This window comes from Dermacentor albipictus, chromosome 3 (assembly GCF_038994185.2).
Source record: "Dermacentor albipictus isolate Rhodes 1998 colony chromosome 3, USDA_Dalb.pri_finalv2, whole genome shotgun sequence".
Classification (NCBI taxonomy): Eukaryota; Metazoa; Arthropoda; class Arachnida; order Ixodida; family Ixodidae; genus Dermacentor; species Dermacentor albipictus.
This window is the reverse complement of record NC_091823.1, coordinates 149,161,584-149,174,922: the sequence shown is the minus strand read 5'-3', so window position 1 is coordinate 149,174,922 and position 13,339 is coordinate 149,161,584. Positions and strand designations below refer to the sequence as shown.

Genomic DNA, 13,339 nt, shown 5'->3' with positions numbered 1-13,339 from the left:
CTCCTAGCGGAGCGCTTTCAACAACACTTTCCGTTCACTTCAGAAGTGCGGTTGACTTTGTAAGCTAGGAAGTGGGATGAGCACATCCGTCAGTACGGCTCAGCATATTCACTGGACTGCACAGAACGCTACGCATAAGAAAGGATGGGGCATCGGCGCGGGTACAGCGAGGCCAGAGTGTAAAAACATATTACGAAGAACGAACCATGGTTGCTATTCAGTAATGCGTTTCGCATGCTTTAGCAGTGTTTGGAAGTGGTTGTCTTCCGCACTGTGTTGCACTATGTGTTCTGGGTCACGCTGCTCTCACCACCGTTCCTTACGCCTAGCGAGAGCCAATAGTACTTCGAGCGCCACTTCCTCATGGACCAATGAGGAACTTTATTAAGCATTTGTTGTTACTGCGTCCCATCGCAGACGCTGCGACCACAGGCACAGCCTCTCCAACGACTGCATGTTATACAAGAGACGCAGCATCTCAACGACAGTGTCTCATTATGGTATCTGTCACAAAGAACGAATGCAAGAACTCTACCCTTAGCACCATGCAATACCACCGACACCACAGTGTACTACTACCGATACCACCGCACAACGCTACAGAATTTTTCACTGCTCTGTTCGACTTTACAATCCGCGCGATCAAGCCGCGAGAACGGTTACACTCTCACAAGCAATTAGGGATTTTTCCCAAAAATGCTATATATATATATATATATATATATATATATATATATATATATTGTTACGCTCTTAGGTGTGTAGTGGATTCACGAATGTGACACTCTGTTGCGCCCACAAAAGGCGTTACTTTGAAGCCGGGTAGAGTTAGCAGCGATGGCCTGGATCAGCTGAGCGCCTGGCGAGATTCAGCCAGCCAGCCACACGTCGTCTTCCTCGTTCACCACCCTCCGGTGCTTTTTGTTGAGGCGTGAACCCACTATGCTCCTCAGAGTGTCACATTCGTGAATCCACTACACACCTAAGAGCGTAACATTATATATATATATATATATATATATATATATATATATATATATATATATATATATATATATATATATATATATAGATCTTCAGGCAGAGTCCGTCTGATGATGACTGTCATCATCATCAGCCTGGTCACGCCCACTGCAGGGCAAAGGCCTCTCCCATATTTCTCCAACAACCCCGGTCATGTACTAATTGTGGCCATGCCGTCCCTGCAAACTTCTTAATCTCATCCGCCCACCTAACTTTCTGGCGCCCCCTGCTACGCTTCCCTTCCCTTGGAATCCAGTCCGTAACCCTTAATGACCATCGGTTATCTTCCCTCCTCATTACATGTCCTGCCCATGCCCATTTCTTTTTCTTGATTTCAACTAAGATGTCATTAACTCGCGTTTGTTCCCTCACCCAATCTGCTCTTTTCTTATCCCTTAACGTTACACCGGTCATTCTTCTTTCCATAGCTCGTTGCGTCGTCCTCAATTTGAGTAGAACCCTTTTCGTAAGCCTCCAGGTTTCTGCCCCGTAGGTGAGTACCGGTAAGACACAGCTATTATACACTTTTCTTTTGAGGGATAATGGCAACCTGCTGTTCATGATCTGAGAATGCCTGCCAAACGCACCCCAGCCCATTCTTATTCTTCTGATTATTTCCGTCTCATGATCCGGATCCGCAGTCACTACCTGCCCTAAGTAGATGTATTCCCTCACGACTTCCAGTGCCTCGCTGCCTATTGTAAATTGCTGTTCTCTTCCGAGACTGTTAAACATTACTTTAGTTTTCTGCAGATTTATTTTTAGACCCACTCTTCTGCTTTGCCTCTCGAGGTCAGTGAGCATGCATTGCAGTTGGTCCCCTGAGTTACTAAGCAAGGCAATATCATCAGCGAATCGCAAGGTACTAAGGTATTCTCCATTAACTTTTATCCCCATTTCTTCCCAATCCAGGTCTCTGAATACCTCCTGTAAACACGCTGTGAATAGCATTGGAGAGATCGTATCTCCCTGCCTGACGCCTTTCTTTATTGGGATTTTGTTGCTTTCTTTATGGAGGACTACGGTGGCTGTGGAGCCGCTATAGATATGTTTCAGTATTTTTACATACGGCTCGTCTACACCCTGATTCCGTAATGCCTGCATGACTGCTGAGGTTTCGACAGAATCAAATGCTTCCTCGTAATCAATGAAAGCTATATATAAGGGTTGGTTATATTCTGCACATTTCTCTATAACCTGATTGATAGTGTGCATATGGTCTATTGTTGAGTAGCCTTTACGGAATCCTGCCTGGTCCTTTGGTTGACAGAAGTCTAAGGTGTTCCTGATTCTATTTGCGATTACCTTAGTAAATACTTTGTAGGCAACAGACAGCAAGCTTATCGGTCTATAATTTTTCAAGTCTTTGGCGTCCCCTTTCTTATTGGTTAGGATTATGTTAGCGTTTTTCCAAGATTCCGGTACGCTCGACGTATGTACAGAGGTACTGTACAGAGGTGCAACTTTTTTACCGCTCTATTTGGCTGCATTCTCTTGAGGTCGATAGTGCAGTCAAATGACGTCGATTAAACAACGGAGGCAGATAACGACAGCAGCATAACGACGATTAGATCACAATAGTCTAATGATCTCGGTATTATTAGAAGTCATTGCGATGATGATGACCTGCCGGAGAGCATGGGTCTATTCGCGTATAACAAACTTTTTGCGTGACCTTATAACGTTATCGTGCCCTTTGGGCACCTACACGACATCGCTCTGCCAACTCTTCTTTGCTGAGGATCCGTTTTAGCGGCATTTTTAACTGTCCGTTACACGCCGCCGCGATCTTGGGCAAGCCACCGTTAGCTAAGTAAGGGAAAGCGGACCAATCGCAGACGCCGGCACCTCCCTCTTTATCCGGTTATCCATTTTCAGTGCGCTGGCTCGCCCCCATCGAAACCCTCTACACCTGAGCGTGCTCCTCGCCTCTTGTCAGCCAATTAGATAAGAAAAAAACGTTCAAGGTAGGCAATGCTATTCGTTTTGAAAGCGAAGAGAGGTTGTCTCCTACAAACGAGGAGGGCGTTTGATTGGGCTGTTGAGGCAACACTGCCGGTCACCGCTCGATGTTTGCGTCGACGGTTGCGGAAATTAGACGTCAGGAGATTGGACTAAAATCATATTGGAATAGTTGTACGTTATAGGGCCCCTGGAGCGGATGCGTGCTTGTTAAGAATGTCAGCAAGAGGTGGAGCAGAAGCTCGCAGAAAAAGCTGTACAAAGAATACGAACGTAGGACGCCACGTAACTGCTGTTCGCAGTGCTTGAATGTGAGGGTATAGAGGAGCCACCTGAGTACGAACGTTGTCATGGACACTCTGTGATTGTGACTAGAGGTTTTCCTGCTAACTTCGATCCAGTACTCAGCTGAAATAATCCGAGTGCTACAAACATAATCTGAGTGCCATACATATATTTCAAGTGCCGAACATTTAATCCTAGCGCCGAGGTATTTAACCCCACGGCCGGCACGTAAAACGTGTCCCAACTAAGTGACGACACGTTCACGCAAGCGCCAACAGCCCAAATTTAAGTTCCCATCATTTTAATCTGTGCAAGAAGAGGGACAAGATTTGGAATCAAAGTTTGCTGCAATGCTGAAGTACTGTTACCAGAAGAAGACAGCACTATTTTTGTCGTCGCTACTAAGAATTATAATGTGAGTAACTGTGGCATGATGCTTGAGGAGGATAGACGTGATTATCAATGTGCAATTATAGAAAAGAGACAGCGCTAAGGCGGCTGGGTAAAGAGCTTTATGCGTGAAAGTGATGGCTTGTTTTTCCTGCTACATGAAACGGAAGGGCAGGTTCTCGCATAATTTTTATGTAGGTATCGCGAAGTAAGATCGGACTTTTAAGCAAGTTTAATTAAATAGCTTTATACGATCTTAGCGCGAGCCAATTTTGCCTGTAAGACGCGCCAGTGATTTTCCAGCGCTGTAAATTTATTTGTTTGTTTACTCATATGCCCTAAAGGTCTATTCGGGTGTTACACGAGGGGGAGGGAGCCAGTTACAATAAGAAACGTACAAAAAAAGAACAACATTGGTACGATGCGATGATATAATTATATAAAGCGCTGAACACAGAAATAATCAGAAATATAAGAAAATTTTCCTCTCTAAGAAAAAACATGATTTTTGATAGCTACAATATGCCTCGGTAGTTTATTCTAATGGTATATAACCAAAAGTAGTAGTGAATGACGATACAGATTAGTGCGTGCTTTACCTTAAATGGGGGATCTAAACGCTTAGAAATATTGTGGGCTACACTGATGTGAGATTCGCGGAGTGATTTTTGCCGTGTTCCCCCCCCCCCCCCTAAATATGCTGATAGTCGTCCGCTAGTAGACAAAAATTTGTGCCAAAATGCGATCAGCCGTGTACTTGACTATCCGAAATCCTTTATTGGTTACGAATAAATAAATTGACAAGTGCAACGTTTTAAATAAATGCACTTTTGAAAGTCTCTGAATATAAAAAAAAAAAATTTTGAAAACCTTGCCATTTCACACAGAAAAGTCTGACCATTAGGTAACATTTATTTTCATGCGAAATACCGCAGTCATTCATTTGAGAAGTGCTAGAAGCGACTACAAAAATTATTGCGGTTGTCTTCCGGCAACAGTAAGCCACTGTCCCAGTCAGTTTAATTTCCAATACCATTGTTTTTCTTCTATAGATTAAATGGACTAGGACTTGGATGAAAGCTGCGGGCGCTTGAAATAAACATGTTGGCGATCAAATTAAATTCACTGGCACGCGGCCTATTTGCAATGGCGTTGAAGATAATAAATATGATGGTGCTAGGATGTATTGAGTGGCCCATGAAAGAAGATGGTCAGGGGCTCAGTTTATATCTGTGACTCTTGGATTATTTCAGCTGACGCATAGATTAACGAATAAAAACCTGTAGAAGCACTTACTGAAATCGTTCTATGTCGGGTTTGGCTGTTTTCAAAACGTAGCTTAATTACGAACTGTATATTTCGATTAAAATGGGGGAAATACTGGGGGGTATCTGAAAGCAAATTGATATGTAGGTGAAACATAGGTCCAATGAAACTTGCTAAAGCCAAGTTTTCGGCGTGTTTATGGCCGTTGTAAGAAATGCTTGCGAAGTTTTCAGCTGCCTGTGAAGACAAAATATGACAGGGGCCATTCTATGGACGACTCCTAAAAGTTACAAATCTGTAGGTTATTTGCCAGTTTGAAAATAGTTATTCATTATAGACATGTAGTTGGTTTTTCAGGTCTTATTGGTGAACTATGCGAGGCACGTTGTTTATATTTCGTTGAAGTACCATGCAAGTTGTGAACGATGAATAATGAATGTTTGATTTAGGTAGGTTGATTAGTGTCTTTGTTGAAAACTACTTCTTCAAGCATTCTGGACTGTCATACTGCCTTTATCCCAAATGTTTTCGAGAGTCCTAAAAGAACCGTAAATGTCACCGAGTTCCCATCCAGAGATCATTGAGGACATGTTGTTCGTAATGTGTTCGTATACTTTTACGTGACCTACTTAATTAGATGCTGTGCACATAACTAGTAAACCCTCGTTTTTCCTTATTTACATGCGACATACGAGCTCCGTAGTATGTACGTTTCCCGGGCGTGCTTACCTAACTGAAAGAGTCACTTTGTCCGTTTGGAGAAAATAAGTGTCACGTGATGAATGGTGTGCTGGCAAAATTCACAGTGAATGCGTTAATTGCAGTACTTTTGAGGTAATTACGTGCGCAACCGCTGCAGGTCGTAAGGAGCGTGCCTGACGAGTGGTGTAGAATATATGGCATTCTCCCTGACAGAACTACATATGCCGCCAAGATCACATTTAGGGACTGTTGCAGGCGCATTACCGGGACCGACAAGCAAAATACTTGCAGAAAGTGCTCGGACGGGTGTTTCTCTTTGCTTGGGTGATTGTTTCCTTTTATCGCGTTTCCGCGGTTTTGGGCTTTGCTTTGAGACGGCTAACTGCTCGCGAGTCCTCTTACATCCGAACGCGCTCCTCGGAAGGAGTTATTCGTGCCCCAACTTACGTGGTAGTTCGCTTACGTTACTCGGTAATGCTTTGCACCAAATGGCACACCTCTAAGAAAAAGCGCCCTCTGTGATTGACGGCATGCAACTTTGTGCATTTTTCTAGCCTGCATGCCCTCTTCAAGGGTTGCTAAGGTGAAACGCTACAGGAGTTTACATAGAGTAGGCATCCTTTTGTACTCTGTTGTTCATTGTGCGGTATTAGGCCGATAATTTGCGAGGAAGGTGAAGGTCGAAGTTTGAGTTCTTCAACTTGGCGCAGAATCCCCTGTGCCGGTGCGGCGCTGCGGATTCCAACGTATATTTTCTCTATTTTGGCTGCTGTTGCTTAGTAAAGGAACTCGACTCTTGCTAAGGTCAGTCAATGACTTTCTTAGAATACAATTTAGTTAAACGTCAGTGATTTAAAGCAGCTAATGCCGAATTCCGCAAATCGCACCGATGCGCACCGGGGCGCCATTTCATCCAATCATCGTCGCTACAGGGGGCGCGCCGGTGTGATGTGCCTAATTCGCCATTAGTTTCGGGAAGACAGCAATACAATTTTTGACGTCATGGTTAGTCGGGGCGGGAAATTCACGGCGGCGTCGCCAGCCTTCTTTCGTTAACACAACTCTTGTGGCATAATGATCCTCCTTGCACCGCAATTGTGGTTTTTTGTACTGCAGAAGGGGAATTTGTTTATACGGCTCAAATTATCATTTCCTTTATAGTTGTTCCTCTAGGGGCCCAAGTATTTGGCACCTCTTTATTGTCACGCGCTCGCTCATGTGCATGAGACTGATGATTACACGCTCGGCAAGTGCGAACTGATCAGATAGTTCGTAGATCGCTTTGCTAATTTTTGATACACTGCCTCGCTTTTTTTTTTTCGTATCGTAGACAGAAGAGAGCAGATGTGCTGGCCGCCATCTGCGTGGCGTTGGCCCTGCTTTTCCTGATTATCACGGTCATCCTCATTTTTATTCTACTGTCAAACAGTAAGTGTGTACCGTATGCTACCAATGCCTCCTAACGTATTGTGCATTGGCATTAGAAAATTACTGCGAAATGTGGTTATAAGGAAACCACATACATTTGTCACCCAGGTGCGTATCAATGCTCTTCTGAAGTAAAAAGTATCAAGCTTGCAAATGAGAATTAGTTCAATATCTATGCTCTTTTTTTTAGGGCTTCAAGGAACCACCGGGTGCACTTGGCGCTTTCGTCGGCTTGATAAATAAAAAAATAATTGTGGAAGAATGGGGACGCAGTGGAGGCAATAAGGGGCTGGAGAATACACTTGGGACAAGTTCCGTTTGTGCAAGACTTGCTTTCATTTATTGTTCTTTGCGCGTAGATGACACAGAGCAAATGAGTGGTGATTCCTTAACGGTCGGCATTTGCATTGGGTGTTTCGGTTTTGAGTAAAGTCCGATAATGGCTGATTTTTTCACCCAGCGTAAAATTAATCGGGCTTAACCAGATTTTCCTCCGAAGTGCGCTCCAGAGAAAAGGATGATTATAAATGGACGCGTTACAAAACAAATGAATGACGCCCCCTTTTGAGAGCAAGCAGCAAAGATATAGAATTCATACCAATAGCATATAAACACTGTACACACCTCGCTTTCACCTAATCGCCATACATATATAAAGTTATGTGATACTCAGCGATTACCGGCGTTTACGGACGAGAGCTTGTTTATATTTTAGTACCCTTGTCTACATAAAAACATCAATGGCTTGTTATATATCGCTTTACACGCACTTTGCAGACATGTAAACTGCGGTATTGCGATGCATCGCAGGAATAGACGCAACGCTGACGTTGCTCTGCATTGATACTGGTATCTGAGATGTAGAGAGGATGCTTATCGAATTACGCTACTTTCAAAGAAGGGTGACTGATTCGTGTACGTATTCTTCCATTAATTTTACTGCGGGAATATATATTGGGAAACAGTAGAACAGGAGGACGACAGACAAGTACGAAAGGCCTAGGAGGTCCTTCCCCCCCCCCCCTCGCCCACGACATAGATAAAAAAATGGTCTCAACGCTCTACGTAAAAAGCAGCTTGCAACAAAGGGAAAAACACAAATCTGTAAAGCATCCCCGTGTGCAAAAATCTTGTACTCGCTTTCTTTGATAAAAAAAGGCGAAAAGGGCAGAGAACAATGTTTCTTCTCTTTTCTTTTCTTTATTTATTTATTTAAGACATTCCTTACAGAAATGCCTTGGGGGACGCGACAAAAGGCACTGAACGTGCCTGACTGGGCCTCGCCACCCTTGGCAGCAGCAGTCACACAAGAACAATAACAACAAAAGTATTCACTACAATACGCTCAATTTGGAACACGGTAGAACTTAAACATCAATAAGTGTTCCTCATCAATAACATAAATCAGTAACATAATAACATAAATACACATACACATCAATAACATAAATACACATATAATTAGTTACATTGTACAGGTGTGTCGCAACTATCGTCCTAGCACAGAAAAATATATCCGACTTTAACAATAAAAAGCCAAGACACAGAGTAAGAGGAAACCAACTGGGATCAGACCTGCAGGATTTTTAGTCTGTGTTAAGGAAAAAATTTTTGAGCATTTTTCTGAAAATGTGCACTGAGGTAGCTGTAACGAGCGCTTCAGCAATTTCCGGATATTCGTTGAGGTCTAGTATCGTAAAGCTTAGTTTTTGATCGCCATATTTTGTATGAGAACGTGGCCTGGGTATTAAATTCTTTCGTGAGGAACCAATCGCCAACCAATGTGAGGAACCAATCGCCGAATCCATCTTTATTTCTTGTTTTTGATCATTCATTTCTTTTTGTTTGTGTCCGAAAAGGGACCAATGTTGCTTTTGTTTCTCATCTGTATGTTCTGCACTTCGGCCTGCCAGACAACAAAAGCGCCGATTTCTCCACGGTTTTCATGCTAGGCCACAGAGTATCCGAGTTGCCCCAGTGTGCCTTTAAAAAAAAAACACTGAATTTTTGCCCCCCTAAGGTAAAAAAAATGCAATACAGGTCCGTACATAAGATGTACATGCATGTCAATCTGAATGGTGTCGTCGAGTGCATAAGTGAAATTGAGGTTGTGGCGGAACCCCGTAGGGTCGAGATGGAAAATGGTGAAATGAGACACCAACAAGAAAATATTTAGTAAGGTTAGGTAACCTCACGAAGTCTTTTGTGCTCGGTGTTATTTTGATTTAACCAGAGCGTATGTGTGTATGAAAGGTCCTTCGAAAACCAAGAACTCCACGCAGGCACGATCGGGTTCCGTGTAATTTGTTACTGCACGAATTTCATACCCAAAGTTCTAGATTTGTAGACTTTCAGTGGCTTTCAGTGACCGAAAGCTTTCAGTGACCGAAATCAGGAGCACCCGATGTTAGCGAGCTCCCGTGATGCACCAAATTGATGGCGACAATGAAATTATCCATCGTCTCCTTGATTTGACAGGTGCCCCCTACTTTCCTGAGTGTAGCTAAATGGGAGACGGGCACTTGTGTCTCGAATCCGTGTCTCAGCAAACGCGCATGCAGTTTTTGTGAAAGTGCCATCATCATCAGCGTCTTTAGCGTTGCACTATTTTGCTCGCAATAAAGACGTTTTCAAGATCGATATCGCGACTAGTCTCAAGAAAGTAGCCACGGTTCATTTCTAACGTTAAAATTGAGATAAATTACTTTTTAGCGGCGTGCACTTAGTCGTACTTTCTGTGCGCGTTCCTCGTATGCATGGAAAGCTTATGCTATATTCAATTTAGCCTCTAATATGCGTGGCTACACTTCTTAAGAATCAGGTTTACGTTGCGGCCAACCGATTTCTCCTATTCCCAATACATGTAACCTGCAGTAATGCTCCCAATGGGCAACGCACTGAAATGATTTCTAAAGAAAATTTTGAGTTTGGGGCTGAAATCTGAATTCCACTGACTCTGGAAAGCTAAACATCGATTTAGGACCTGGAATGCTCGTAATACCTTGCCGAAAGTTAGAAACGCCCAAAAAACCTCACTAAGGGGAAATTTATGACTCAGTAGCAAAAACTGACATCGCAGTTCTGAGAACCTCATCCGTTAATGAACACGACGCGGACAAATACTGTTGAAGTTACGTACCATATATGTATTTACGAAAGTTTCGCGAAGCTTCTATTTTGATATACGTTGTGTGTGATGCATCCGTTGTCTCCGCTTTGGAGTTTAAATGCCCCAAGGGGTGCAGTTTAAATAATTGTTTAGTAGTGAATGGTCCTTCACCGTCGCTACCTCGTGACAATATCATTGTTTATGAGTGAATTACACAATTATAAACTCAATTGTTCCTTTGTTTTCATATTTTGTGGTTGCGAAAAATACAAATAAATGCGGACTCAGGTAAAAATCTACTTTCTACAGTCGATATATCTTAACTCTTTGTTTTACAGGCAACGGGCCTCATCAAATTTCGGGCATTGAGTGCCAAGCTAAACGATTCCAGCTTTGCTATGTATTTAGATAGGAGGCGCATTGAGGAAAATATTTCCCCTTTAACAATAACAACTCGTCAATGTGGCAGAAAATGAACTGAACGGCTACTGCCACCCAGTCACTGAACAAGAACAGTGATGCGAGAAAATAAATCGTATAAAACGAGCGAACCTCGATGCGCAGTACCTGACCGTGAAAACAGAAATGATGACCTTGGATCAAGAATGCGGGTGCCAAGAATACACTGCGTTTAAATCATAAAAAACGCGTCTCATGGCGTGAAAGATGCTTTGAGCTGCTGAAAGTTGCACATTCTCAGTTACGGATATATTATCCCTATTTATTTTACGTGCACTCCCTGCGAACGAGAGTATTCCCTTCATGTTTAAAAGGAAAAACACGAACTCGCTCGACTCACGGCTACAAACAACAAGATCAACTACAAAATTAGTCAATAATTGTTTTCGTTTAATGTCCTCATTCTGCGAATTGTGCACCATTGTGCCTTATGCAATGACGAGGCGTGCCTGCGTGGCTGTTCGTCTATCCATCTTTTTCAATACCAATTGGATAAAAGCGCCTTCCTTCTATCCTTAGTTAAGAACAACAGTGCCGTCCATCCTAAACCAAAGTGACGTTTTGCTAGCAGGGCCATTCCTCTGCTTTCGCACATTCTTTGTCATCAATTGTGTCCTTGCAGGTGACGACGAAGCGGAGCTCTCTCTAACCGACGAAGAGAGTCCCAATATCGATGGAATGGCGGTTCCACGACGTGTGAATAGAACAACGAATACTGCTACAGGTTCGGCCACAGCAGTCACGGAGCATACGACGACGCCGCGTAAATACTCTATTCTAACCTCAGCAATGGAGAGAAGTGAAAGTCTGTCTTCGCGCATGGGCTTTTACTATGAAAAATGAGCACATCGGCACGACGCATTTGCATTGCAGCCTACTGCATCAGCGGATAAATTGATAACTTTCTGCTTAAAGAAATTCAAACAAAGCGTAAACCACTTGAGACAGATAGAACATTCGATAAGAACTATTTGCATAAATTTATGTGTGGTAGAGTATTTATTGGTAAAATAAATGAAGCTTCAAGTTTTTTTTTTTTGGGTACATGCCGAAGTCGCAGTGCCCGCACGTCAGGGTCACGTCGTGGTTCAAGAGTAATTTTGCCTCATTTGGGTGTTGTTAGATGTTAGAAGGTTTAACCTGTCATATTTCGGGAGAATCATGATGTATTATCTGTTTCATTTTAAATACATTGCAGACAATTTTTACCGAAAGAAAATAAATAAATACGCATGAGCAAAGAGAGAGAGAGAGAGGATAAACATTTTTATTGGGTGAATGCAGCTTTGGAGAGGCGTTATCATTCAAGTATGCCTTGAGCTCGGACCGCGTCCTGGGCCCTCGCAATCAGCCGTTGTTGATCTTCGAGGTCGGAGCTGGCCAAGGCTCTTTCCCAAAGCTCATTAGTGGGGTAAGGGATCGGAGGATTTAATGGTGCCGCTCTGCAGCCTCCTACTATGTGCCTCAGGGACCCGGGCTCTGCGCAGAAGCGGCATTGCGGAGAGAATTGTGTAGGGGCTCTGAGGTGATTTCTGGTTGGGTGGGGCAATGTATTAACCTGTAGAGCTCGGAGAAAGCGCCCCTGCTCTCTACGTAGCGACTTGTGTGGGGGTGCATATGTTCTGTGGCTTAGCTTGTAGTGTTGTGTGATGTCTTCGTACGAGATTCAAGGGTGCATGCGCTCGGGTTGAGATTTCCCAGCATCGGCTCGGTGGGTCAGATCTCGAGCCACGTGGTTGACGACATCGTTGCCAGAAATGCCTTGATGAGCTGGGGCCCAGATAATCATGACTGATCTCGTTGGTGGATTTTGATTGATGATCCGAGAGCGTAGTGCTATGAATTCTACCTCTAGCAAAGTTGCGGCACGCCTGTTGGGAGTCGGTCACTATGACTTCAGCCTCTGTTTGGGAGAGCGCGAGGGCTATTGCCGCTTCCTCGGCTTGGAGGGGATTGTTTCGTGTGAGCAAAAAGGCCGAAAAATGCTAATAGATTGGGGCCAGCTGACGTGGAAATAATTAGAGGGAGTCTCCAGAAAAAAAACGAAGAGAACGTCCGCATCACCATCGACGGGATCACCATAACGCCAACCACGCAAGCACGTATCCTGGATATCATCTTCCAGAACGATGGCAAGGCGGGGGCGTCGTTTGAAAAAATCAAGGATTCAACGGAACAAATTTCGAACATTATCAGAAGAGTCAAAAACAGACAAAGAGGATTGAAGGAGGACGATGCATTGGCGCTCGTCCAGGCCTTCGTGAGGTCGCGCATCGTTTACGCGGCGCCGTACCTCAAGTTACTCAAGAAAGACAGGGACAAGTTGAACGCCATTATACGCAAGGCAACCAAGATGGCACTGGGCATGCCGAAGCGTTCTTCCACCGACAAGCTTCTCGGCATGGCCATGCACAACGTCGTTGAAGAGTTAATAGAAGCTCACCAGTCTAATCAAAGAGTTCGGCTGTCAAACTTCGGTGGGAAGTCGCGTTCTCGCCAAATTGGGCTGGCAAGAAGCAGAGCGGATGGGAACATGGCCGTTACCCAAGTTGTGGACGCATGAAATCGACAGCAAGCCGCTGCCTCGAAACATGAGGTCGGGTCGTAACGACGGCCCCAGAGCGGCTTGTATAGCCGCCTTGACGGAGACTTTAGATCAAATACTAGAAGAGGAAGAGGGGGTCACTCCCTTCACAGACGCTTCTTTCCCAAGTT

At 44.0% G+C, this 13,339-nt stretch overlaps 1 protein-coding gene across 1 annotated transcript in view; it reads left to right on the top strand.

Moving 5' to 3' along the window:
• LOC135914601 (uncharacterized) overlaps window positions 1-13,339 on the top strand; it is a 256,527-nt gene that overhangs the window by 90,554 nt on the left and 152,634 nt on the right. The window contains exons 9-10 of the mRNA XM_070536517.1: window positions 6,959-7,056; window positions 11,247-11,387. Of these exons, the coding sequence (XP_070392618.1) occupies window positions 6,959-7,056; window positions 11,247-11,387 (239 nt within the window). The remainder of the gene's footprint in view (window positions 1-6,958; window positions 7,057-11,246; window positions 11,388-13,339) is intronic.